At 41.5% G+C, this 27922-nt stretch overlaps 2 protein-coding genes and 1 long non-coding RNA gene across 9 annotated transcripts in view; 1 reads left to right on the top strand and 2 right to left on the bottom strand.

Annotated features, from left to right (window-relative positions):
• The window catches only part of casz1 (castor zinc finger 1), a 185258-nt gene extending 168948 nt beyond the window's left edge, over nucleotides 1-16310 (top strand). For 5 of the 7 annotated variants that reach the window (XM_089010444.1, XM_089010433.1, XM_089010422.1 and 2 more), the window contains 6 exons: nucleotides 728-926; nucleotides 2852-3023; nucleotides 6027-6175; nucleotides 7736-7973; nucleotides 10273-10656; nucleotides 12766-16310. In XM_089010444.1, the coding sequence (XP_088866570.1) occupies nucleotides 728-926; nucleotides 2852-3023; nucleotides 6027-6175; nucleotides 7736-7973; nucleotides 10273-10656; nucleotides 12766-14006 (2383 nt within the window). In that variant the 3' untranslated portion in view covers nucleotides 14007-16310. The remainder of the gene's footprint in view (nucleotides 1-727; nucleotides 927-2851; nucleotides 3024-6026; nucleotides 6176-7735; nucleotides 7974-10272; nucleotides 10657-12765) is intronic. The other 2 variants (XM_089010460.1, XM_089010451.1) reach the window with 1 other exon arrangement.
• A 93-nt stretch (nucleotides 16311-16403) lies between these two features.
• LOC148903887 (uncharacterized) lies at nucleotides 16404-20712 on the bottom strand. Its single transcript, XR_016115910.1, has 4 exons — nucleotides 20409-20712; nucleotides 20092-20237; nucleotides 17410-17513; nucleotides 16404-17290 (listed from the first exon to the last, which is right to left on the bottom strand). It is a non-coding gene; the product is annotated as an uncharacterized LOC148903887 (long non-coding RNA).
• A 4833-nt stretch (nucleotides 20713-25545) lies between these two features.
• pex14 (peroxisomal biogenesis factor 14) overlaps nucleotides 25546-27922 on the bottom strand; it is a 52327-nt gene continuing 49950 nt past the window's right edge. The window contains exons 8-9 of the mRNA XM_089010365.1: nucleotides 27601-27692; nucleotides 25546-26709 (exon numbers count right to left, since the gene is read on the bottom strand). Of these exons, the coding sequence (XP_088866491.1) occupies nucleotides 26313-26709; nucleotides 27601-27692 (489 nt within the window). The 3' untranslated portion in view covers nucleotides 25546-26312. The remainder of the gene's footprint in view (nucleotides 26710-27600; nucleotides 27693-27922) is intronic.

Here is a 27922-nt window from a genome sequence, read left to right as displayed (position 1 = left end):
CGTACCATCGCCTGCAGGATCACATTCTACAAACATTGCTCATAAGCTGAGGTGAAATTTGTGTTTTTTTGGGGGGGGAATTGAATAAAGTGGTTCGGCGGGATGTGTTCAGGCGTGTTACATTGTCTAAACGGTGGACTCATCTGCATTGCGATGAGTAAAGGATTAAACAAAAAACATATCAACTGTCGCGTGTAAAAGCTACTATATCAAATTTTAGTCAGTTTCAGATATTTTCCAAAAATTAGTAATGACTGTTCACTGCTCTATCACTTTTTAAAATATTTTACAAATAATTTATGACAATGGGTGTTGTGTGATGCTTTCTGTTATTGAAAACAGATCGTTCGCAGGCATTTTATTCGGCCTGTGAACGCAAATCAAGCATGTCAGAGTGCCATGGTGCTTGCTCAATTCCGAACAAAAATGTCACATTTTCGTATGTTAACCACAATAACAGTCATTATTTTTGACTTCAAATGAAAACTTGAAAACTAGTTATTCATTATGTTTTTGTGCGCTCTATCTGTATTATGTGGCAGGAATTAAACATTCTAATGGCTTTCCCAAATTCATAATGGCCACCGAGAGGAAACCGTAATTACAATGTGGCCCGCGGCAAAAAAGTTTGACACCCTTGCTATATCATCATTGGCCAGAATGTCCTGTAGGTCTTGAAAAGTGAAAACGGTTGAGTTTTATTTATTTTTTCATTATTTTTATCCAGTGATCCCTGTTTGGCAACGGACTGCAAGTACTCCAACAAGTTCCACTTCCACTGCTTATTCGGGAATTGCAAATACGTGTGCAAGACCTCCGGCAAGGCCGAATCTCACTGCTTGGACCACATTAACCCCAACAACAACTTGGTCAACGTCCGCGACCAGTTCTCCTACTACTCCCTTCAGTGTCTGTGTCCAAACCAGGTGAGTTCACTGTGACGGTACCTTCTATCGCACCCTCTCCCGGTCTTTTCAATGCATCAAGTATGTCGCCCATTACGGCACGATTTGAGGTGATTGGATTCAAGGCTTTCACAAGAGCGGCTCGCCGTCTTCCATCTCGGCTGAAGAAGACAGTCAAGTCACCCCAGTAATGCCTGTTTATATGTCAATAATGTCATTCTGACTGCCGCATTCTCCTCTCAGAAAAAAGGCCAATTTAGCTGATATTACCCAATAAATCATTGTCAGCTGCACAGTAAACAAGGCTGTCTGGAATAGGGCAAAAATCAGAGGAATGCTTTGCAAATGAAACCTAAATGGCAGCCTCCCTCCCACCCCCCGCCTGCTCTTATGAGCCCGCATTTGGAAAAAGCGTTTAAATGAATTCATTAATGTGGCAAAAATCACCCCTTTCACAAAGGCAACCCAACCCCCCACCATCCCTTGCCTCTTTTCCTCGCTTCCCTCTCCCCGAACTGAGCAAATCTTATATTTCTCAGTCCTTTGGGATGCGGGCCTCACCAACAGATGGTGGTGTACCGACGCGTTCGGCGAGGAGGGTTTAACGCTGTCTACCTTCTTAGATAGTGGCTCTGTTCCAAGAGGGAGTAATTCATCTGGAAATTGAAATCAGAAACGTTGTTGTGCCGTTGCCAAGCTGAAAATGACAATCAAGAAAGTCAAGACACTGAAGACAATCAAGGGGCGTTAATACATCACAGGATATCATCGCCATCACCAGATGTCATGCAAATGTGTCTCCTCAAGACTACCACACAGCGGTTATGAATTGAGGACCGTGGCGTTTTGCACTGCTTAATACGCTACAGCATCATAGCGGACGCTGGACAGGATCATTATGTCATTGTCATTGCATTTATGTTCGGCATTGGTGCAACCCACTGAGCACTATTGATAAATACTGCCATTCAATATCATCTTTCGGCAATTCTTAGACATCATGAGCTTCACTTTCAAGTCTTCCGACTGACTAGAGTAGGGCGTCCACAGAATATGGTGCCATGAAAAAGTACGTGCTCCCCGTCCAATTCTGAATTTTTTTCATGTCCTTTGCATATTCATCACACACAAAGATTTCAATTCATCAACACAATTTTAATATGAGGCAGAGATAACTCAAGGGAATTCAATATGCAGTTTGTAAGTGCCAATTTAATTTGTTTAGACACAAAAAAACTGCCCAATGTGAAAAAAGTAATTTCCCCCTGAACCTAATAATGGAGTGTCACCCCTCGCAACAACAACTAAAATCAAGCCTTGTGATAATTGATGATGAATCTTTCTAATCGCTGTGGAGGAATTTTGGCCCGCTGTTCTTTGCAGGATTGCTTCATATTTGAGAGCTTTGTAGCATGAGCTGACCCCTTTCATATCCGGACTTTGACTTGGCCGCTCCAAAGCCTTTATTTAATTGTTTAGCTATTCAGAAGTGGACTATTTGTATCTGAATGCTCCAATAGAGCTTGCTTTTGAGGCCAAAAAGTGACTGTTTCTCATTTGGGCATTTCTCACTCAAATGTTTCTTGTAGACAGCAGAATTCATTGCCTCGTCAATGACATCAAGTTGTCCTGGTCCTGAGTTAGCAAAGCAACCATAGACCATGACACTGCTAGCATCATGATTCACTATTGTCATTCTGTTCTTTTTATTGGATTGCATTGGATTTGCCTTTATTAGTCTCGCAGTGGAGAAATTTACATTTCACAGCAGCAAAGTTATGAAAGAAATGAAAGTATCAAATGCTTCGCAATTTTTACCCGGGACATAACGGGCCAAACATCTTCCAAAAAGTTTCGTTTTTTAGTCATTTTTTTTAGTCTTGAGGATCATAAAGCTGTCTTTTGGCAAATGTAAAACGAGCCTTCCGCGCATCTCGTCTGTGCAGCACTGTGAGTTCCGAATGAGGGGCCACTATCACTGTCTTCGGCCTGGATGCTACTTTGTCACCAACATCACCACCAAGCTGCCATGGCACATCAAGAAGCACGAAAAAGCTGAGCGCCGCGCCGCCAATGGATTCAAATATTTCACCAAGAGAGAGGAGTGTGGGCGACTGGGTAAGAAAACATTCTCATCCTTCAGTGAAGCGATTCTTGACCATTGTGTTTCGGCAAATTAATGTGTCCTGGGAGATAATCGCGTGGGAAATTAGCCAATTTTACTTAATCGGGCGGAAATTATTATTACAACAATTAAATTATCTTTCACTAAATATATCCGTTATGATTTATGCTTTTAATGTGTAGTTTTTTGTGACATTTGCATTTTAGAACTGTTTTGATTTGTATGTAACATATGGGCCGTGTTTCGATAAAGATTGAGATGAACTCCTCTTGGAGTTGATATTTAATTGGGTTGACACAATTTCCAATTTTGTAAACCATTTTCTGAAGATAAGAGTGAAATAGTATTGATAGAATAGTATTTTAGTACCACAAGCTATTGCTGTTGGAACAGATTCATCATTCGCCGTAGTAAAATTTGAGGCTAGCGATGGCTAAAATAACCCACGTGCTAGCATTAGCTTGCTATCGGCGGTGTACAGTATCTGAAAGTTAAATGATTTTTTTAACAGTTAAGAGTCCTCTTGCGAAATGTGGGACTCCACCAGGGGTCAGCTCTGAGCCCCTACTTATTTGCTATGGTAATGGACAGGCTGACAGACGATGTGAGACAAGAATCTCCTTGGACCATGATGTTTGCAGATGACATTGTGATCTGTAGTGAGAACGGGGAACAGGTGGCGGAGAAACTAGAGATGTGGAGATATGCCCTGCAAAGGAGAGGAATGAAGATCAGTCGCAGCAAGACGAAATATATGTTTGTGAATGAGAGACAATGACACACACGCATGCACCCGCACAGACTTCCTGATTACAGGCGACTTCTTTTCATTACTTTCCCCAAACAGTATTTGTGCTCCGCAATTGGCATTAAAACAATGACAAATGATTTTTAATTTCACAATATTTTAAAGTTGCGAGTAATTAAGAGCTTTGTGGCGGCGAGGAGGGGGGTGGGGGTTGGGGGAATAAACATTTTAATATGTTGACTATAAGCTTTACTAAATATAAACAATGAACTAAAGTAGGGAAATGTGAGAACTCAAAATACAGGAACAATACTGTTACTTAGATCTGGACTCTTCGCACCGCAGTCTCCACTTTGCTGCAGCTGTTCATTGCCTTGCTGCCCTCAGTCTCCTATCGCTCTGAAAGAAACGCCGCAGGACTAAATACCAGAAACCCGAGGTCCCCTTTATTGTTATTATTGGTTAGCGTGTCTCGTTCTGACCGACTGCTCAATACGCTGTTCGTTTCATCGGCTTCCCCCGATACTAATTTGAATCGAAAAAATGACAACCTCTTGTTCTCAGTCTTTGACTATCAAGCTTTAGTTACCATGCCTGCAGATGTACATTGATTATTGGTAAACTCTCAAAAGAAAAAGAGCAGCGTTGAGATGAGATAGTTCATTTTTGTTTGTCTTTGTTTTTTTTTTTTATTGACTCGCAATGACACTTGAGGTCCCCATGGTAGTCGTACTGTAGCAGCAATAACGTCGGTGGGTATCCGGCTTTGTTTTACTCTTCCTTTTTTCGCCCCTGTCAGAAATGAGCAATTAGGTTTGTGTTAGTTAATTAACCGGCTTGTCTGGTTGAGCCTGTTTGCGCCGGGAAGCTGCACCTCACAGCCGCCGTTGCCACTGCGTACAAATGAATTAAAAGTGATCGTTTTTCTTTTTGTTGTTGTTGTTTTTTTTCAGGCGGTTACACAAGCTTTTCATAATACTCAGACAAAGCAAACAAAAAACAGGCCAGAAACAGCTGTTTTTCGTCCCCAGTCGGCTCTGCCAATTGTATTGTTTGAGCAGGGGGGCATGGGGTGGCGGTGCTGGGGGAGCAGAAAGGATTAGCATGGCTAACACTGCCGTCATAAAGAATTGATGGCTTGCCAGTTTCCATGGCAGCGACATTAAACTGAACACCACAGATGATGTTACCTGGTTTGTGTGTGACAAAAAGGCACTCCGTGTCACGGGGGTCACTGTTATTTGCTTAACTCGACCCGGTCTTCCTCGTGGGTGTGTGTGTGTGTGTGTGTGTGAGCGTGTGTGTGAGAGTCTGAGAGCTATTTGATCAGACACACGTATGGTGCTCTAAAACCCCAGGTGTCATGGTTACTGACATGCTCGCACCTGCCCGGCATGTTACTCAATTTCTCCCTGCCTTTACAGAAAAAAAGTATTTGATGAGGTGGCACAAAAATAAATAAATAAATGAATGAAAGAAAGAAAGAATGAATGAATGAATGAATAGTGGATGCAAAAAAATAATTAATTAAATAAATAACTAACAGTGTGAATACACACATAAATACATAAATAAATACACAAATAAATACATAAATAAACACATAAACACACAAATAAATGATTAAATAAATAGTCGATACAAAAATAAATAGGTCAGTAAATAAATAAATGTGTGAATACACAAATAATAAATACATAAAGAAATACACAAACAATAAACAATTAAATAAATACATAAATACCTACATACATACATACACACACACGCGCGCATACACACATACACACATACACATACATACATACATACATACATACATACATACATACATACATACATACATACACACATTATTACAAGCAAAATACAGCAGCTACTTGGAAAAATGAATTTAATACACCAATCATGGTGTATTTATTTTGGCTTGCAGGGGTGTGTGTGTGCATTATAGGCCCATGGAAAATGAGAATTTATTTATGTAAATTCCTCATCGAATAAAGGATGTCAGTGTAATAAAAGCGCTCCACAGGTTTAGTGCACAAAAGTCCTGACTTGCTCAGTGTGACACCCCAGTGATCTAATATTCCTCCTACGTCGTTTGCCAGAGCTACGGTATCTCATGAAATTAACGAAAAATATTGCACTATGCGTGATCTCATCATAATCACCCGCTGTCGCCACATCCATGATATTCAAAGTAAGGATGGCCGACAAAGAATGTGTGTTTTTTTGTACATTTTGCTAGGTTGCAAATACAACCAAGTCAACAGCCACTTTCACTGCATCCGCGAGGGCTGCCAATTCTCCTTCTTGCTCAAGCACCAGATGACTTCGCACGCACGCAAACACATGAGACGGATGCTGGGGAAGAACTTTGATCGCGTCCCGTCCCAGGTACTGACTCAGCATGTGACACAAAATGCATGCCATTCTCAAAAAGGCCAATTACACAATTACGCACAAGTCTGTAAAGTACAAGCAGGTGTCAGGTGTCTTCCACACTCTTTCTGAGACCGTGGTTTGCATTTCCTTTTTTCGCATGTACCATATTTTCCCTATTAGGCATTCAGAATTATAACAGTGGTTTTAGAGGTTTTCCATTACCTTCAATATTTGCAAACAGAAAGCTGGCAAAGTAGGAATTAACAAAATAAAATGGTTCTGTTTTTTTTCACTTCACCCGATAACAATGGTCATATATTTCTTCCATTCCATTTTATTTTAACGGCTTAATTGCTTTGATTTGCATACACAGTCATTCATTTGTTATGAAAACAGAGATAGCCAAAAAATGGAGCTTTTAGATTAACCAGCCAAAAATTTGTGAAGTCCTATTAACTGTAATGTCAGTATAATGTAGCATGTTTTCCGCACTGTAAGGTGCACTTAAAAACCTTTTTTTTTCTCTCAAAAGCTGACCATGCGCCTTATAATGCGGTGCGCTTAATATATGGATTTTTTTAAAAAAAATATGTCATTCATCAACGGTGCGCCGTATACTGGAATGTGGTGCATTTTATATTTGGAAAAAGTTTTAAAATGTCATTTATTGAAGGTGCACCTTATAATCTGGTACACTTATAGTCCGGAAAATATGGTACATGTACAAATAAGAACATGGAAAAGAGCACAGATAAATATGAATACAAATACTATATTGAACATATTTTAATTCTAAATCTAGAGTCAGGGAATTTCCTATGAGTGCTGTATTAATTAGAAAATGCAAACATTGGCATTTTGTCTTATTGAAGTGTTCTCCAGCGATACTTTTTCTTATTTCCATTAAGCAACTAGTGTAGTCTATATCTGCAACAGTAGATCTACAACCACAAACACTTAGCGATTACTTGACAATTGTCAGCATCAAGGCTCCCCCCTTTGATTTCCCCACCCAGTCATCAACGAAAGGTTACGCAAAAAAATCTGTTGGTCCTGGTTGGAGAGAAAAGGGTTGGGGACTACTGATGCTAATTAGCATGAGCGGGGTCATTTCATGAATACAGATCATTCATTATTAATGGTAACTTATCAAGGTAATGTTAACAAATTTGTTCTTTCTGAATTTTGAATGAAACTTTGCATTAATCAGTTCCAAAGATGTCGCTCTGAGTTTAAAAAAAATGTTGGTGATCTATGAAACCAAATGCAAAAAAAAGCTATCTATCTATATCTCCAACACTGTCCTAAAAATGCATTATCTTGTGCATTTTATGCTTCTGTTCCCAATGCCTCAGTGTAAAAACGTTCCAAAAGTCAAACCCTGCATGAATTAAAAGGCGTTCAATGGACATTTTTATTTTATTTTATTTTATTTTATTTTATTTTATTTTAGTTCTTTTTAGTTCTTTTTTTCTATATTTATTTATTTGTCTGTTTTTTATGTATGTATTTATGTATTGATTTTTTAAATGTATTTATTTATTTATCATATTTATTTTTGCATGGGTCCAGGCGATGCCACTGAGCCAGAGGCCCGAAGATCTGCATCACGGCACCAGCATGGTGTCAGGAGCCATGGCGGCCCACCCTGATATCACAACCAGTTACTCTTCCGCTACCGTAGAGGAAGCTGACGATTACTTCGACTACATGGGAGGTGGGGGGAGCCCCTTGGGTATCTCTTCTGAATCGTCCAATCCAGATCGCAGCTGCACCAGCACCCCAGTGGGCATCGACGGCTCCCCAGCAGGTAGATACTTCACACAAGCACGCACGGGAGGGAGGGGCCGCCGCGAGTATGACAGGTGGAAACACGCATTGTCAGCCATCACTCATCATCATGAAGTCACGCGCTGGATGTCCTCATCGAGGAGTTCAGACCTACCGTACTGTCATCAAAGACGCACGCTGCCGCATGCTTTCACTTAGAGATCAAATCTGCTTGGGTGCGCTTGGTCATTCTCACTCTTATTGTATTTTTTTTACTCTGGGATTTTATTTAACTCATTCACTGCCAGATGAAAAAATATGTCCACTCCAATGTCAGTGTTTTTGTCATTGTCACTCAAATTGCTGGACCACAGAATATTGAGTTTTAGGACTACATAAATGTTCAATGCAGTGGAGGAAACATTAAAGTATCTTCTTTCATCAGAAAAAAATAGTTAATTCCTACAGCATAGGGGTCTGGAGTTGTATGAGCTTGAAATGAGAGTGGCTGTCCGAAATACAATGCAATACATACATTGTTTTATATAGCGCTTTAACAAAAGCTGAAGCTGGAACAAAGCGATAATGTGGAAAAAGTGAAATGCTGCCACCTTGTGGAAAAGAAAAAAAACATTGCCAAAGGCCATGGCCAGCACTTTATCTGCACCCAACCATGAGAAATCAAAACCCGAACAAATTCGGGAATGCCGCTCCTCGTCATATTTTCAATTCCCAAATACATTTGTGAATGGCAGTGAATGAGTTAATTATCATTCACTAACTTCAAGGACAACCGACGTCTCCGGACAAGTTGTGTCCATAATTTGTAAAATGTCTTCAAATGACTTCTACTGAGCGTATTTTGCAAAGATTCCACCACATATAGCTATATTTTACGTGTTAAGACTCGCGCTGAATATTCCGGAAGTCTTGTTTTTGAGTTGGTGACGAGTCCGTACGTTACGTCACTGAAGGAATGCCCCTGACCGAAAAAAGGACACATTGTAGCAGTCCTTCCATCACGTCAATGCATTTTGCTGTACTTTGGTCTGAAAACGTCATGTAGGACCACAAAGAGGCAGAAGATGGCGACAAAGTAAGGAATTAATCAGCCTGTGGAAACGGGCTGATTAATTGCTTACACGGCTTTGTCGCTATGTTCTGCCTTTTTTGGGTGCAACATTTCCGACCCGTGATGCCTCAAAATGACACGGAATAAACTCTTTAATCGATTGCAAACATGTATACTTTCGTCTTCAGAACTATTTGAATCATATTCATAACTGGATGAGTAACAAGAAAGGGTATTCTCCAAATCTGAAGCCATTGTTTTGATTCTCGAGCAAGGCAAGACGTCTTGCTGTGACACCACGAACATGGGGGCGGGACCTTCTGAAACTGGCCACTTACGGTTTCAAATTGAAGTACTTTTTAGATACTTTAAGTCATTTTTATTTGTGTTTTGCATTTGACTAAAAATATCATCCTGCGTGTTTTGGGTATTTTAGATGCTGTAAAACGTTTTTTCTGATGTCAATTAGTTAGGAAACAAAAAAGTGACGTCGGTTGTCCTTTAATTAACGGTACTTCTTAGAAGGTACTGTAGAAAATTTATGTCTAGTTCATAGAATCAATTTTAAGCAGCTAAAAAGTAACGTGTTTCCCGCACTATAAGGCGCATTTTTTTTTAAAAGATGACCCTGCTCCTTATAATCCGGTGCGCCTTATACTGTATGTGAAGTAATATTGAGCCGCAACAGTTGTCAGAAAGCTAATTTGTAGTCTAATACCATATTTTCCGCACTATAAGGTGCACCGGATTATAAGGCACTTCCAGAGTCTGGAGTCTCCTTTTGAATAGTTTTGAACACCAGTACATCGCCTCCATTTCCTGGAAATTGTTTCATCATAATAGTTTGGCTTTAGGTGACATTTCCTGCTTCTTACAATCAGATAATCACATTTTATTTTGAAATTTGTTCATGTGGTGCCACCTCTTTCATCGTTGTAGTTCTGGCTACTTGTCTTTACTGGGCCTCATTTTGTATCATTCTCTTATCTTTATCTTCCCTTTTTACTTCCCATCCCTGTGTGTGTGTGTGTGTGTGTGTGTGTGTGTGTGTGTGTGTGTGTGTGTGTGTGTGTGTGTGTGTGTGTGTGTGTGTGTGTGTGTGTGTGTGTGTGTGTGTGTGTGTGTGTGTGTGTGTGTGTGTGTGTGTGTGTGTGTGTGTGTGTGTGTGTGTGTGTGTGTGTGTTTTGCGTGTGTGTGTTGTTTGTGGGCCCCAAATTCCCTCCCTCCCGCCCGCCCTTCACCCTCTTTGGTCCACCCGTCTCTCCAGGACTAGGCTGCCCTACCACCACCACCACCACCACCACTACCACCGCTCCCACCACCCCCGCCGACACTAGCCAAAACGCTCCTCCTTGCTCACCTCCTCCTGCTCCTCTTCCACCACCGCCACTTCCACCTCCTCCTTCCGTACCGCAAGCTGGCCTGCCGGCCCAGGCTCAGGCTACATCACTGTCTCCCGCTCTGCTCCGACCACCCTTGCCCTCGCTCCCATACCTCCTCTCTCCATCCTGTCTGTCATACTCTCTGCTCAGCGCCTCTCTGGGAGCCACTCTGAGTGTTGTCATGCCAACCAACACACCAGCTTACAGCCCCATCATTGCCACTCCGTCGCCGGTTAAAAATGACGTCCCCATAGTACAGGACGCTGCAGGTACTTATACCCGAAAGCAAACCTACACCGCAGCCGTCACTCATGTTGAGTCCTGTGCAACACGTTTCATTGTGTCGGCAAAAGTTGCTAGGTAGAATAATGGTACATTTAGTTTACCAGCGTGCATTTAGAGTCGTGATAAAAAAAAGAAATATCGCATTTTCCAGTGTATAAGGCGCACTGGAGTATAAGGCGCACCCCCAATGAATGGTGTGTTTTTTCTACTTTTTCCATATACAAGGCGCACTGGACTATAAGGTCCACTTTCAATGAATAAAAATGTTTTCCAAATATAAGATATCAATATATAAAAGTTGTCCAAATATAAAGCACACCACATTATAAGGCGCTACAGTAGAGGTTTGGTTATGCACTACTTGAAGTCCGCGGCTGCTGAAAGTAGTTGCAAGACCTGTTGCTCACTGGCGTATGAGGTGCAGTGTCATCTTTTGAAGAAAATCAAGGCTTTTGGGTGCGCATTTTACACCGGAAAATATGGTATTTATATTTGTGATTAGAATAGAAGAAAAAAACAAAACAATTACCGTATTCTCCACACCATTAGAAACACCTAAAAGCCTTCCAATTTTTTCAATCCGGTGCACCGGAAAAAGTTCTAATATACCATATTTTCCGGATTATAAGGCACACCTTCAATGACTGACATATTTTATTTATTTTTTCTATGTAAAAGGCATTATAAGGCGGCTTTTTAAAAAAAAATGGTCAGCTTTTTAAAAAAAATAAAGCCTTTTAGGTGTGCCTTAGTACAGAGAATATGGTACATTACATTGCAAATATTGAAGGTACTGGTATAACTCTCAAAACACTGTCAAAATTCTGACTGTACCAATAAAATGCCACGTCGCTGTTAAGAAGCTGTGGAGAAGGAAAAAAACTTGACGTGCCAGAAAAACACTGACTGCAATTTTGAAATAACCATGTCAGTTTTAGTTTTATTCAGCATACGAAACTTTTTGGTCAATATTCTACCACAGGGGTGTGTACTCGATATCATTTACTTCAAACAGAATGCTCAGGGGCCAGATCTGGCCCACCAGGTTCATTTATAAGGCCTGCATAAAAATATATATTAAAATAATAGGGATACATTTTGTGAGATGTAATAAATTATATTGAAATTTTACAAGTATTGTGTTTTCCGGTTTACACTCATTGAACAATTTTTCAACAAACTATTTTAATAAATAATTTAGTTATTCCTCCGCCCTCCGAAGACGGAATTCAAAATTGGTCTACGATAAAAATTAATTTGCCACCCCCTGCCCAACATGGTCAAAATTATTGGGACATCTGCCCATTGCATCTACAAGAAGAGGCAATGGAAAACCTTCATCGTATTGGATTGGATTAGCCTTTATTAGTCTTGCAGTGGTGAAATTTACATTTCACAGCAGCAAAGTTATTGAAGGAAGAAGTAGAAAAACAAAATACAGGACCTGCTGTAAAGGCAGCCACTCTTGAAGTCAAAACAACAACACCAACAAAAAACTAAATAACAATTAATGTGACACAAGTTGGAAGACTTTCCCTCCCCCCAAAAAACTTCAAATTTAATAGCCATGATAGAATAGTCCTGAGGAATGTAGAACTATAAGTTGTTCAAAATCTGATGACTGTCGTGACACTTGTGTCCAAATTGTGCGCCTGCGTGTTGCCAAAACCACTGTCCTCATCTCATTTTTTTACCAGCCCGTTATTTTAATCACCCTTAAAATTTTCTCGAGACCTCCCATTTCCCCATCTGGCTGTACGGGGATCAGATCATTGGCGGTGACCGCAGGGTGTCGCGAAAGGTGTGCGCCCACCACTTCTAATAACAGATGAAGGAGAAGGCCAGTTAAGACTCAAAGTCACGTTTCTGTTAGAAGGCGGGAGACACCATGTAAAAGTGTCATGTTCTAAAGGCAATCAATCACTTTGCTCCCTTTTGGAATGCTAATGGGAATTAGGAGTCCGAATTACTCGAGTGAAGTTGGACATTAGCGTAGCAACCGGGAAGATGACACAACGCCATGATTGTCGTTTGCGGCTTTCGCTTTGAGAAGAAACCAATTATTCATCTGCCGTCTCTTGTTTGTCCAACAGGAAACACCATCTCCATCCCGGCCGCCGCCGGAGCCAAGAAGCGCTTCTGGATCATCGAGGACATGTCGCCATTTGGCAAACGACGCAAAACGGCGTCCTCGCGCAAGATGCTGGATGAAGGGATGATGCTGGAGGGCTTCCGGCGTTACGACCTGTACGAGAACTGCAAGGACTCGGGCTGCCAGTTCTCCCTGAAGGTGACCCACTACCACTGCACCCGCGAGAACTGCGGCTACAAGTTCTGCGGCCGTACCCACATGTACAAGCACGCCCAGCACCACGACCGCGTGGACAACTTGGTCCTGGACGACTTCAAGAGATTCAAGTCCACGTTGAGCTGCAACTTCCTGGATTGCCAGTTTTCCGGAAACAGCACCCATTTCCACTGCCTGCGTTGCGGCTTCCGCTGCACCGACAGCACCAAGGTGACGGCCCACCGCAAACATCACGGCAAGCAGGACGTGATCAGTGCCGCCGGTTTCTGCCAGTTCAGCTCCAGCGTGGACTGCGAGGTTCCCGACTGCAAGTACAAGCTCAAGTGCTCCCACTTCCACTGCACCTTCCACGAATGTAAGCACACGGTGGTGGGGATGTCCCAGATGGACTCCCACAAGCGTAAGCACGAGAAGCAGGAACGCGGCGAGCTGCCATCCGTTTCGCCCAAACCGGAAGCCGCGCAGCATCTGGCCTCCTCGGCCAGACCTCAAGGCTCCCTGACTTTGAACACATCCTGTGGACTGACCCACCCGGTCAGCAACAGCGCCACCCCCCACATGCTCTACTCAGGCGGCGGCGGGTCGCAGTACGGCCACCCGTACCCGCCGTCTTCCATCAGCCTGGACGGTTCCCTCAACCTGGGAACGGATACCGGCAGCTCACTCTTCTTCCTGAAGAACGCCAGCGGTCTGGGTCTCAACGACTCGTTGGACCTGAGCAAGAAGATCCACCAGGAGGTGGCGCGACGCAAGGTAAGCCATAACGCGGTGGCTCAGGACGACACCACCGCAACGTCTGGGGAGGCCGATGACGATCTGTCGCCCGAAGAGGAGACGCGAGCCGAGGACGATGACGACGATGACGAAGAGGAGGAGGAGGACGACGATGACGCCGAGCTCAACACCGACTCAAACGATGATTCAACGGCAGAACCCGAAGACGACAAGGACGGCGGGGAGAGTTTCCATGCTTCCGTTAACCATATTGACGTTTCGCAACTATCCAAACAAGATAGCGGCCCCTGAAGAAATTCAACAAAACATAAAACCTCGGTGAGAAGCAAGCTGATGAATGCTAAACAAACGAGAATCGAAAGAGTCCTCGTTCATCACATTTTGAGATTCAACGTGACAACAAGGAAAAACTGCAGCGATGACAATGGAAGGAAAAAGAAGACCACAGCCCGATTGTGATTGATGACGATGTTTACAAGATGACCAACATGATTCATTCAATAATGCATTAAAATTAAAAAACAGAAATGGAACGGAGACAATGGGGCCCGGTTTACACTTGGGAGTGGCAATGTAAAACATTTGACTACACATCGCTCTTTTTGTGTGCGTGCATGTTTGACGTTAATTTATTTCTATTTGTATTTTTTTCACGTTTTTGTGTTGGGGGGCAGGGGGAGGTTAACAAAACAAAAAACTCAACAAGAAATCTCGCTATGTAACGATATAGGTTAAATGTGCGATGGAAAGAAAAGGAACTTTACCTTCTTGGTCCAACCCCACGTGACCCACGAGGAAGCACTCATTTTCAAAGACAACATAAGGGAAGTGAATCACTAAGGAAGAACGGGATGTGTTCAAACGATTATTTTTTGTCTTCTATGATGTCTAATTATTATTATTATTGTTATTATGAGACACAAAGAGAGTCGGGGAGTCTCACTCTCTCTAAGACTTTGGACTTCTTTTGGGCGGGGAGGCGCGCAAGCCAGCTCCGCTGTGGACGGCCTCACGCGGGGTGACATTCTGCTGGAAAAAGCACCAAAATAAACAGCCTGTGTCATTAAAACGCCCCCCCTCCGTTCACTCCCCCAACCCTGTGTGTGGATAGTGCACTTTTCTACCAGCTCACCAAGACGCAAATCGAGTGGCGGCGGATGACTCCTGTTTATTTTTGTTACCATTTGCATTACGATGTTGTTTTGTTGCTGTCAGTGAGAAGCATATCAATCTGTAAGCGGAATTCATAAAAGTGTGTTTCGGAGGGATGGGGTGGGGGGTGCAGTTGTTGATTTGATGCAGCTCGGGATAGAGGGGGAGGAGCATCAGGTTGTGTATTTAATATTGGAAAAAAAATGTACAGACCGAAACTGCCTCAAATGGCATTATGTTTCTTTCTTTTTTAATTACGCCCCCCTCCCCCGCTGGCTGACATGGCTGTAACGGTCGAGCGCAGGTTATGATGGGTTTTATTTAATATTTATGTGAACTTCCAAAAAAATGAGAATTTTTAGGGTGTTATTGCACTTTTTAGTTTCATTTTACCATTGCGGGATTTAAAAATAATAATTCATATATATATGATATATATCTTTTTCCAGGGAATTTGCTTTAAAATTATGTTGTTTTAGTTCACTTTGCTTTTAATGCACAAATAGGTGTTCGTGTGACAACAAAAATGTTTTGTGATTTATTTAAAAAAAAATACAAGCTGTTTTGTTTCTTATTTAGCTTTTTTTAATGGGAAATTTTGGTAACGAGAAAAAATGTGTATGCCAGATGAAAACGGCATGCTTGCAAAAAAAAGACACTAATATGGACTGTGAGTTTAAGTTTTAAACTTTATGGCAATGCTCTCTTCTTGTAGTGCTAAATTATGAATCACTCTGGTTTATATGGAGCAAATATGTACGACTGAGGAGTGGACACACTGGTTATAAATGATCTCCTGAGCTTGGAATTGGAACTAAATATCCATCATATAGGGAATAATGATGTGTGTAGATGATTTTTCCTCCAGCTATTGTTTAAAGACGAAAAAAGGCTGTACAGTATTTTCCTCTGTAAAAAAACTCTGAGGAAATTTTAAAAAACAAAACCATAAGGAGAAAAAAGTGACAAATAAAAAGAATACAAATAATGTCATAGTTTGCTTGTGTTTGTGACATTTTTCAATTATGACAGGTTCTGATTTTTTTTCTTTTCAAAAACGGTTCATACTGAACATCTTTGGCTTCCGTTATTCGGCATTTTCTTAAACAATGTCAAAGCTCAAACCCACTGATTAGAATGTGTCTAGTTTATTGAATAATGTGTTTTATTCATTTTCATTTCTGTGTGTGTCTACGTGTGTGTGTGTTTTTTTTCCTCATCTGCTGAACTTTTTGTTTGGTTTTCTATTTGTAGTTTGCTGTGGGCTTGCCTCGTTCACAGAATGTCTCCCGGGACTCTCTCGCAAAGCAAGAGATTTTTTTTTCTGACAACAGTTGGAGCTGGGAGACAATAATCACTTGAATTTAAGTTGGATGTTTGTATGTGTGTGGCTGTACAATTGCAGAATTTGTAAAAAGTTGCAAATAAAGAAAATATATAGTGATGGCATACGGTATATGTGGTGCTTGAGCATATGGGGGGGGGCATTGGGGGAGGGGTCGATGAAAGAAAGGCCAAAGGTTAAAGTGGTCCATTTGCCGTCTTTTTTGTAATGTCACCGACACTACTAAAGTGTGTGCGTGTGTGTGTATATGTGTGTGTGTGTGTGCTTCCCAGCTGCTCACAGCTTCGATTCATATTTCATGACCTTGTGCCCTGCTTTGTCTCTCTAAACCCATCTGAGACATTTTTGTCTCTGTCACATTATCAAAAATAAGAAGAGCTGAGTGGGGAAACAAATTAACAAAATAATTTAAAAAATAAATGAATGGATGGAATGAAGAATGAACAAATAAATAAATAAATGGTGTTATGAATAAATAAATAAATAAATAAATAAAATAGATAGATAAATAAATAAACTGCACTCAAAAAGGTGGAAAAATCTCCAATATTCATAGTCAGGTTCCCTCCTAATTTGAGGCCGATTTGAGAGACGTACATTGAATCCACTAAATTTAAAATTTCATTTATTACTATCGTCATCTTAAGTCTTATGTTGTTTTCTAAGTGGTTTGAATTGGATCAGATTCAGCGTAGTAACGGCATTTTAAGAAAACAAATGGTGGAGCAACACACGTGGCCAGCCAATACTCACATACATATATTCTTTATCCTCTACAAACAATAACCTACTACTGTTCTCACGAACTAAGTCGTGGTGACTTTTCTTCATGTGTCGTTCTGACGTTATACCGGCCCCTGATAGCGGCAGCGCCTTGGGGGTGGGCAACCAGGGCTTGGGGACGAGGTCACCACATGATTTCATTGTCTATTTACTATGATGGACATGCTGGGCTCCACTCCCACATGTCACTCCGCAGTAGCCAGTGTGCCAAATCTGTCTGTCTGTCCACCCGTCTACAGCTGTTGCCGTCCTTCCTCCTTGCAGTTCCTTGTGATGTTTTTCTTTCTTTTTCCTCCTAGTAAAAAAGATGAGAAAAAAAGGAGGTAAAGACATGACCATCTGCCCACCAGATGGCATCCTGTGTAGAATCATCAGATTAAAAAAAGAGAGAGAGAAAGGTAAAAATTATATTACACCAAAGCCAGATGGAAACAACGTCTGAATCCTATGCAGGCTTCTCCGGAATGGACATGTCGTCTTCGGTGAAAAACCTGAGGAGGATGAGCATATTTCCACTGCTGGACAGCATTCAACCGAAAAAAACAATTACGGATTTTTTAAAGTAGTGCACTTTTGAAGTAAAAAAAAAAATCAGCCTCGACAGACAGACAGACAGACAGACAGATCAGATAGATAGATAGATAGATAGATAGATAGATAGAGAGAGAGAGAGAGAGAGAGAGAGAGAGAGAGAGAGAGAGAGAGAGAGAGAGAGAGAGAGAGAGAGAGAGAGAGAGAGAGAGAGAGAGAGAGAGTATTGACCCCCTCCACCCATTCGCTGCCATAGATGTGTCACTGGTCTCCTTTTTTTGTTGTTGTTCCAAGCAATGCACATCAAACACAGAACAGTGTCTGATGTGGTTATTTCACTTTTTAATTTGCGGACTTGTTGCCCCTCCTTGACCTTCTATTCATTATTTCAATTGTCTTTTATTTTCATCTGGGCTGATTTTGGGAAGCCCGCGGTTACACCCGCTAAAAAAAAGGCCGCTTGGCCGTTTTGGTAGCAGCTGTTGACTTTGAGGCTCCTGGGAGGAAATGGCGACTTGGACTCACATTCATCCAATTTCCAGTTAACAAGACATTATTGGATGCAGGGCCACAGGAGCGCATGTGGCTTTGCCTTATGTGGTCGTGTTTGGACGTGCTACTGCTTTTCGTCAAGGCGTTAGAGCGCCTCACCGAGTTTAGAGTTTGAGTCAAGTCGCTCTTGCTTTATTACTATAAATCAGCGGCAGCTTTCCTCAAGATAAAAACTTTTAACGCAAGCTCGAAGCTTGTCGGTGAAGTTGAAATAAAATGAATGCCCTCGGCTCAGCAACCGCAATACGTACAATCATTTACCGGAATGTCACACATGGAGCATGAGAAAAATGTTACTTCAATCAAGTCGGAACGCAGTTCTGACACGTTTTTATTTCCACGACGTGGGACTAATGTACACATTCTACATTTGGGCGTTTGATCATAATTTCATCTTCCTCTTTTGGATTGTGCAACTGCAGCATGCATGGCTTCAAGCCGGGTGCCATATCTTTCCTGTTCCTTAACTCATTGACTGCCAAACGATGTGAAAACATGTGTCCACTCCACTGCCAGGGTTTTTGTCATTTTCAGTCAAACTGCAGGACCCATAGATTATGGAGTTTTAGGACTACATAAACATTCAATGCAGTCTAAGAAACCTTAGCGTCTCTTCTTTCATTGTAAAAAATGAGTTAATTCTAAAGTTATATGGGTCTGGAGTTATCTGAGTTTGAAATGGGGGCGGCCGTACAAAATACAATACAATACAATACAATACAATACAATACATACGTATTGATTTCATATAGCACTTTAACAGCTGGAACCGTGACAAAGCACTAACGTGGACAAAAGGCAAATGCTGCACCCTCGTGGAAGGGAAAAACATTGCCAAAGGTTTGACCAGCACTTTATCGGCACACCACGCAAGAAAAACCAAAACGCGAACAAATTCGGGAATGGCGCTCCATGTCATGCTTTTCAATTCCCGAAAAATTTGGCAATGGCATGGAACCAGTTACCATGGTTGGTTCAGTCCACTCAAAACAATAACAGCAACAATAAAAAAGTCTCCTTTCAATCTTGACACACCATTCTTGACACGGTTTAGCTGTAACATTCCGTTAGCGAAACGAAACGTCCGCGCGGGATGAGAAAATGTTGAAAAGCAGAAAAAACTGGATTCACTTCACACGGGAGGACTGCTGCCAAGTTTGTGACAGCGTCTTCTCGTGCAAAGCGTGACGCTATCTGACTATTATGACAAATGCTTTGTCACCACCGTAAGGTCGATAAACGACTCAAAATTAGCCCAAATAATTCAAAACAGTGGAGGGGTGGTTAACATACACGGCTCTCATTTCTTTTCGGCTGCTTAAATCTTGTCTTGGGATCTCTTTGAAGAGTTCTCTCCACGCGAGCATGTTTTTTCTCTAGCTTCCCCTGAACATGTAAATACTTTAATTTCTCCCTAGGTGTGAATGTAAGCATGAAAATGTGTTTGACAAAATGCAATTGGGTGGCGACCAGACCAGCCTGTTCCCTGCCAACTCGCCTCCGTGACCCTAATGGACGACCGGGTTAGAGGAGATGTTGGAGGAAAAGAAATAGCAGTAAAAGACAGGAGTATTCCACTGGTAGTGCCGTAGTGAAGTTCGTCCGACTGGCAAAGCGAACCTTCGCTTACTCCTTTCCTGGCAAGCTGTGAACTACTTAAGTGCTAAGCTGTAAATTTGCTTAATTTGACACAAGACTGAGGGGAATGGGATCATTTTCTTGCAGTGGGATGAAAAAAGAAAATATCTGGCAGCGTATCTGACAGTCCGTTGGAGCGCTCCAATGTGTTCTGCTGTGACACGATAGCTGTAACACACAGCGGACGGTGTTTGACGGAGCTGTAAAACCACTTCACTCTGGCACTGGCCTACGATGACTCACTGCAAATGAAATTCATGAAAATGAGCCTTCCCACTAGACTAGAGAGTCTTGAGGGAGGTCGAGGACTGAGCTTGAAATCCAAACGCTCCGTGCGGCCATTTGTTTCTGTCATTGTTGAAAGCAAATACGTACCTTGTTCTCGTCTCGTCTCATTGACATCAAGAAAGGTTTTGTTCGAAATGTCCTTGGTGTGGTCACATGCTCCCTGATTGTTAACAGGAAACATGAAGGAGAGGAGTTTGGAGACAAAAAATGTTCCCACGGGATTGTTTCTACATCTGTAAATAAACAGAAGCAAAAATCATTAGGACAGATTCACGGGGCTCCATATTCATGGGCTGAAATCCATCCATCCATCCATCCATCCATCCATCCATCCACCTATTTAACCATTCTTTCATCCATCTGTCCATCTATTCATCCATTGATCCATCCATCCATCCACCCACCTATCCGTGCATCCATCCACCCGTCCATCTCGATCCAACCATCCATCCATCCTCTGATCCGCTTCGCCTCACAATGGTCGTGCGGGGTACTGGAGGTTGTCCCAGTTGGCTTCGGGCAGTAGGCAGAGGACACCCTGCACCAGTTGCTGGCCAATTGCAGGACATACAGAAAAAAACAATGATTCACACTCATACAGTTGGTGTTTTTTCCTAAACACAACATGGCACTTTTTTTTGTGGTCAAAATTCCTTCCTCGGTCACTTTTGGTGTGGATGGGTTACTTTTTAATCTTCGTTTCAGAGCCCACAAAGTCTCCTTTGCTTTCCCCAGTGTCTGACTTTAAAAAGACTGCTTTGAGAAGCACAGCTGTGACCTTCATAAAGAGAGCACGGCAACAGGTGCGAATCACATGAGCGCTAATCTTCCATATTATGGTTATTGATAACAGACGCTGCACAGGCTGCAGTTAAAACGGTGTAATTTAATATTGAATACGTCAGCAATGGGATATTTGCAACGTGGAAGAAGCAAATGTTGGGAAGATTCGGTTGGCGCTAATTTTAGAAAAAGTCCATCATTCACCGAGGGGTTTTGTTACAGAGGAATTCCAAATCAAGTCCAAAACAAGACATTGGGTGGGCCATCGTGCGGTTTGGGGATTATCAGTCTATTTTTTTTGGGGCCTTAAACTGGGGTTGTATTTCACTGTGATGCCATTTTGACGAATTTTGGAGGACAAGGTCACGAAAAGTATCAAACATTCTCGACGGCGTATGTTCAAGTGGATTCTGGCTGGTTTTTGTGGACAGCGGAAAAAAAATGAAGCATGCCAACTTGCATGATGCTTGTCAAAATTCCGACCAAAATGGAAAAATTTCACATATTGATCGCTTTTTCTTGTCACCAAACCGCTGATTTCAGATACTTAAACAATAGTTAAATAACTTAAATAATGCTCACAACAAAAAGGATTTTGACACCAGAATTGTCCCTCGGTGGCTGGCGGTTCATGGTGTCCCCGACTTAATGCTCGAAGACAAGTAGGATAGGCCCCCCGCGACCCTTGTGTGGTACTTCATTGTGGGGAGAAGTCAAATTATTGTTGCAGTATTTTAAGGTGTATAAGGTGCATCCAAAAGCCTTGATTTTCTTGAAAAGATGACCCTGCGCCTTATACGCTGGTGCGCCTTCTATGTGAAGTCATATTGAGCCACAACAGGTGTAGCAACTACTGTCAGCGGCCACCGACTCCATTTCCCGATGTAGAAGAAGTCGTGTGTAACCCCAGCCTATTCTGTAGCGCCTTATAATGTTGTGCGCCTTTTATTTTGAAAACTTTTCTATACTTCTATATTAATATTTTGAAAACTTTTTTTTCACTCATTTAAGGTACGCCTTATAGACCGGTGCACCTTATATATTGAACGCGTTTGAAAATACACCATTTATTGGAGGTGCGCTTATACTCTGGTGCGTCTTATACACCGGAAATTACTATCATTTTTACGACTTTGATATGGCTATTTTTATGACTATGATATGGCATCTAGATTCCATTGAGACTTTCGAGACTAAATATGATTGAAGGCAAACAGTCGTGTATGATGTCAGCAGAGTAAAAATATGAATGCGTGACAGACTTTGTTTTTCATCTCCCGTATTTGTTCAAGATGCCAATGCAAATGTTTCCTAAGTCCGCCCCCACCTTCTGCTAGCGGGTCATTTAAACACGCACAAAACGCACCTGTTGCACGTGAGCCACTTGCAGCTGTAGTCTCTCTACAGGGTGACAGGCCGTCCCACGGCTAATGTAATCTGCTCACAACAGCATCTGTGATTTATATGCTCTGTTTATTTAGTAATTTATTTTCTATTCGACAGGTAGATTCTCCTCTCAACTTGGCATGATGGCTCCTTATAGTCTTGGTGACAATGGATGTTTCATTCTTTAAGCTGTCTGTTAAGATGGTAAAACGAACGGCATCGACGGAAGGGTCCTTGCACGAGTATCTATGCTCTACATTTGGATTTGAAAAACTGCCAAAGGAAAATCAAGTGATACGTGGCAGTCTGAGGATGGGGTGTTTATATAGCAGGTGATGACAAAGTGCTTATACGACTTTGGCTGACCTTGGGTTGTCAAATGTTGCCGTTTTGACGAGAGAGGAAAGAGCCACAGGCCAGTAACTGTGGAGTGTTTCTGAGACACTTTTAGTGATGCGGTCATGATTTTTTTTAAAGAGACTTCTTACATCACCACAAAGACACTTTTGAGGAAAGTCATTAGTCACCTCACACGGCGCCAGAAGGGCATTGGTCGAATAACTGGGAGGTTTCTGGTTTCACCACTGGCACGTGTTTTAAGGGCAAATGAAAGAGACGAAACTTTATGCAATCAGGTAAACGTATATGCTGTGGATGACTTCCAAACAGCTGTTGAGTGAAAATTCCAAATGAACCTAAAGTGAAATGGAACCTTTACGGGTGACCTTCATTTGACTTTCTAATGCAAGGCTTTGTGAACATTTTTTAATAAAATATATGCTTATTCTTCAAGGACTACTCTCACTTTCGAGATGTGCCTTATAATCTGATGTGATTTATGGATGGATCAATCCATTGATTTCTTGGACATAGTATTTTAAAAGATTTTAAATCGCTCTGCTACACCTGCAGAAGTTGTGAATATTCTATGTAATTAACGCTGTATTGTATTGTGTTTCCTTCCTACATAGAGAGCGCGCAACAAGTAGTTTTAAAATCTGAAATGAAGAATAATGACTTTTATTGTGGTTTAGATACAACAGTTTAAAATTTTGTTTCGGACTTTAGCAGGCACCATGGAATTTTACAAGTTTGATTTGCTTTTGTGGGTTGAATAAAATGATGTGGCGGTCCAGATTTGGCCCCCGGGCCTTGATTTTGACACGGTGATTTCGTGGATGTATAATGCAACCACAGCCACTATTGTGGTTTCTATTTTATAATTAAGAAGTAGAATAGAAGCTACAATAGTGGCTGCTGTTGCTATGACAAAGGGAATACAATATAATGCAATACAGCTTTATTTACAGTTAATAGAGCTCTATAAATGAAAAATATTTTAAAATAGGATATTCATTAAAGGCCAAATAGTCTTTTGCACAATAAAACCTACGAATGAGAACTTTTGCAGATGCAAGTGGACAAAACGGTGGTCATGGAAGTCAGATTTTGTTTTCCACAGCTGCAGTTTTTTTTCTTCATTTTGCATTTTTAACTACCTACCTCGAATTCGTGAACATTCACAGAGAAAAATCAGGGAGGTGTTACTGTAAGCCATACTAACATGAAGAAATGTTAATATTCAGGCCGGGGTGATCCAAAAAAAAAGACAAAAAAAATGACAATTTTTCTTTTTAAATGACACTTCCCATTGGTGCAGTTCAACTCGAAATATTTAAATATTCTGTATGATTGAGGAATGTACATTAGGGATCTAAACCAAGTCATCTGAGCATTTGCTTTGGACTAACAACGCACGCATTGATCCAAGGAGATACCCGGCCCTCTAACCTGCTGAGTTCTCAGTTCCAGCGAACAATAGAGTTCACAGCACATCAATAGGCTATACTATTGAGTGCTCTCCGTTTAGCAGCATGATTGATGAGGTTAAAGCTCCCAGTCGGGGAGCAAAATGATGTCCAACGCAAGGTGCTGCATTGAGCAAACAATTTGTCCCAAATGAGAGAGAACAGAGAAAAAAACAATGACTTCAAGTTTATTTACACTTAAGTTGTACATGAGTAGAAAACGGTGGTGTTGTTTAGTGATGTAAATGAAAGTCGCTTTATAAACAAGAAAATCCAAATACCCTCAGACGCTAAATGATGTACAAGTAGATTTATGACATTCGGTCCCTATAAATCTCAGGTTGGCTTCGGCTCCATGGAAAGGTTAATGGATTACAAAGGCATGCAGTATCGAACCCCACGCAAGTTTATACACTTTATGGATACCTGAAACACTATTGATCATTGGGACCCAGATAAATTACATTTGTACTCTTGATCACGCATCGTAAAATTAAGACTAGTCAAACGAGGGCAAAAATGAGCACCAGTCATCCTAATTTCAAGGTCTAATCCATCTATCTATCTATCTATCTATCTATCTATCTATCTATCCATCTATCCATCCATCCATCCATCCATCCATCTATCCATCCCACTGTCCTTCTTCAATACAGCATCAATAAAAATATACAGAGCATTAAAAACAGCATATATATATATATATATATATATATATATATATATATATATATATATATATATATATATATATATATATATATATATATATATATATATATATATATATCAATGAGCACTCGTGGATCCTATTAAGGAAAAACATTTTTATTATTAGATTCAAACATAAAAAACTAAAATTTGGATGAATTTACATTACAGTGTCTTTTTCTGATGGACCTTCATTACAGCGTCTTTTTCAGATTGCTAATAAACTTTAGGTACAGAACAAGCTGAGACAAACGTCGGTTGGTAATAAGTACTATGGCATATGTGATGTCTCCATTCACCTTGTTGTGTTCCTGTGAAGGCCTTGTGATGGGAGATGAAGGTGGCGCCAGAGCCGAGATTTATCCTGTCTTTTCACTCATGTCTCAAGTCGCAGACTCGGACTAATTCAATAAGTCAAGCATTCATTTCTTACTTTCCTTTTCAATCACGGGACATTTTTTAAGCAACGCCGCTTTTACCTCCACGTGTGCACAAACAGGAATTGAGAAAACACATTTTTTTACTTCCATCTGTGGCAGCCCTTGGTGTCTGACTGCATCATGATAACAAAATACGGGCGCAGTTTTCAGTAAAGATTAGTCACCGTGGGAGGGCCTGCCTAATTTGGACCAGGGGGCTTGTTACAGAAAATCACACAATACAATTGGGCTTTCTGTATTAGATTTGCGTATTTAGCCTGGTTGACATTTCAAGCTGCATGAACTAATACATCTGTTATTTGTTGATCATTTGATTATTAACATACTTCACAAACCAAATCAGCAGCTCTGCTGGAGAGGCAGATACGGCAGAGCACATTGGTTGCACAGCATATGACCCCCCCCCCCCCCCTCAAACATCCCCACTCCCCCTCACCTGCCATGCACAAACAAACACACTGCATGATTCACAATTCAGCCCTCAGTGAAAGAGGAAAGCAGCGGGGGAAAGAAAAAAAAAAACATTTATCTACCACTCTCCTGTGAGCCTCTGAGCATCCTGACACTTCCAATAGTACAAAGCCACTCATCACATTCTAATCTGGAATTTCAGGGCTTTTATTTCACCCAAATGCCACCGCGGTGGCCTTGTGAATTATTGACAGACTGACACCAAATGCGGAAGCACACATAAAAGAGGCTAAAAGCTCCGGCCCTGGTCGGGATTGTCCTTTCCAATTGCCATCAAAAGAGAAGTGGGCGAACTCTTCACATCGAGCGCTTCGCTAGCTTTTTAAAGTGAACAAATGAACGTATGATTCCTGACCCAAAGCTGCACCGTGCATCGAGCTGTGAACGGGATGATGGAATGATTCAATTCGAAAGCTTTTGCAACGCCTCGCCCATAACTGAGAGTGTTTAACTTGAAATGCTGTCTTTTAATTTGTGGGTTGGAAAGGGAATCGGAGACATATAGACCCCACAACAAATGTTTGCTTGCTTTGTCAGATGTGGACCGGGCGAGTGGGGGGAAACAAAAAATATATATATATATATTTTAAGTGTTCAGTAAATCTCCTGATTTTAGATTGTACCTTTAACCGGAATATTTTAAACAAAAATTCAGAGTAATAGGAGGAACAAGCGACAACACGAGTGAAAAAATGAATGAAACACATGTCTAAACCACCTGACTTCCATTGCCAGCGTCCTCTGGCCATTTAAGTTTGTCCTCCTGTTTGCACATCTCCTCATCTCCACCTTGGCCATCTTCAGTTTCCCCACTTCCGCCGTCCACCTTTACCTGGCGAGCGCCGTCATTTCCTCCCTCATCACTTTGCACATCAGTGCAGACCTGACCCGAGACGTCACCGTTGACGCTGAGTGCCGGGCCCAATGAATCCTGCGGACTGAGGCGTCCATCTTTCACAGGGGAGGAGTTGGATGACTCGATACTGACGGGAGAAATGTCGCTGCTGCTGTGGTTGACCGACTGGGAGCTGGATGGTGAGGGCCCCTTCAAGGGGATCTGCCATGAGGGGATTTTCGAAATAGAAGGAGTGGAAGGAAATTGTTTCCTGTGACAGAGAATAACAACATCATCCGATTTTTTCTCATCTAATTGGTATCTTCGTTGCGTTCCACTTACGAATAGGTAAGAGCAAAAGTTAGATCAATGGAGGGAGCCAGCGATGTCTTGTTTACTCATAAAAGTGTGAAAATGAAGATGGCACCAAAATGCTGATGACCACAGAATGCTAATAGCTAAATAAGGCATGTTTGCAAAATAAAAAACAACAGCACAATATGTAACCCCCAATGCCTCAGTGAGATGATACCCCCAAAAACACTTTATGATATTTATGGTTGTCTTAGTGGGCAACTAATTTTTTGGAAGAACGTCTCATCTTTGATTAATTCCTCCCTAAACATAAACGTTTGTGTACCACTTCACAAGACTGCAGCACGATGCTTGTAAGATGACGACCTGTGAATGAAATGATAGCGACATCTGGCACGTTTTTATTTCATTTATTTATATGCTCACCAGGAATAAATTGTTAGTTAATATCACAATATGTATCAAAAAATCAAATTCCAATAAAAAGGTCAGCTGAACTGTGTAGTGTAACTATTCCCAATTTAACCTGATGAAGAAAATGATCCCAGTTGTCAGCCATCTTTGGATCGATGACTATGATGACATTTCAACACGAGACATGCATTTTATATATAAGCAACAGTGAATTGGTGAGGAAAAAATAGTTGTACCTATTTTATATATATTAATGTGTCCTTTCAAAACCAACATCAGGCGGATAGAGGAAAACATACAAATAACAGGTGCGATCGAAATACAGTCATATGTGCACAAAAGTGGCTCAAGAGGGCTGATCCTGTTCAAAACCGTCGCTCAATATGTGGGAGTGGAGGGTGGGTGAGGGAGAATGACCGGCTAACTGTGTTACCTGCTGAGCAGTAAAGCCTTCAAAGAGACTATTTCGGCTTTCAGTTCTCCAACCGTTTGGTTGTCGAGGATGCGACTGGTTGCAGACGCTTCCTGTAGGGAAAATACGACACACAATGAATACACGCAACGTCAATAGGCCTCTTTCAACAACCGCACCATTGTCACTCAGCACAATATGGAAATAGTTTCAAAAACAGCCCCCCCCCAAAAGGCAAACTAAGCAAACACGCTCAACACATCAAGCCTCCATACTTATGTGGGCAATCTCACTACTGCATGTGGTTTGTAGAACAAACGATCGTGTGGCAGGTATATTTATG

Source organism: Hippocampus bargibanti, linkage group LG01 (assembly GCF_051943395.1).
Source record: "Hippocampus bargibanti isolate YZ-2025 linkage group LG01, ASM5194339v1, whole genome shotgun sequence".
Taxonomy (NCBI): domain Eukaryota; kingdom Metazoa; phylum Chordata; class Actinopteri; order Syngnathiformes; family Syngnathidae; genus Hippocampus; species Hippocampus bargibanti.
This window is presented reverse-complemented; position numbering and strand designations above follow the sequence as displayed.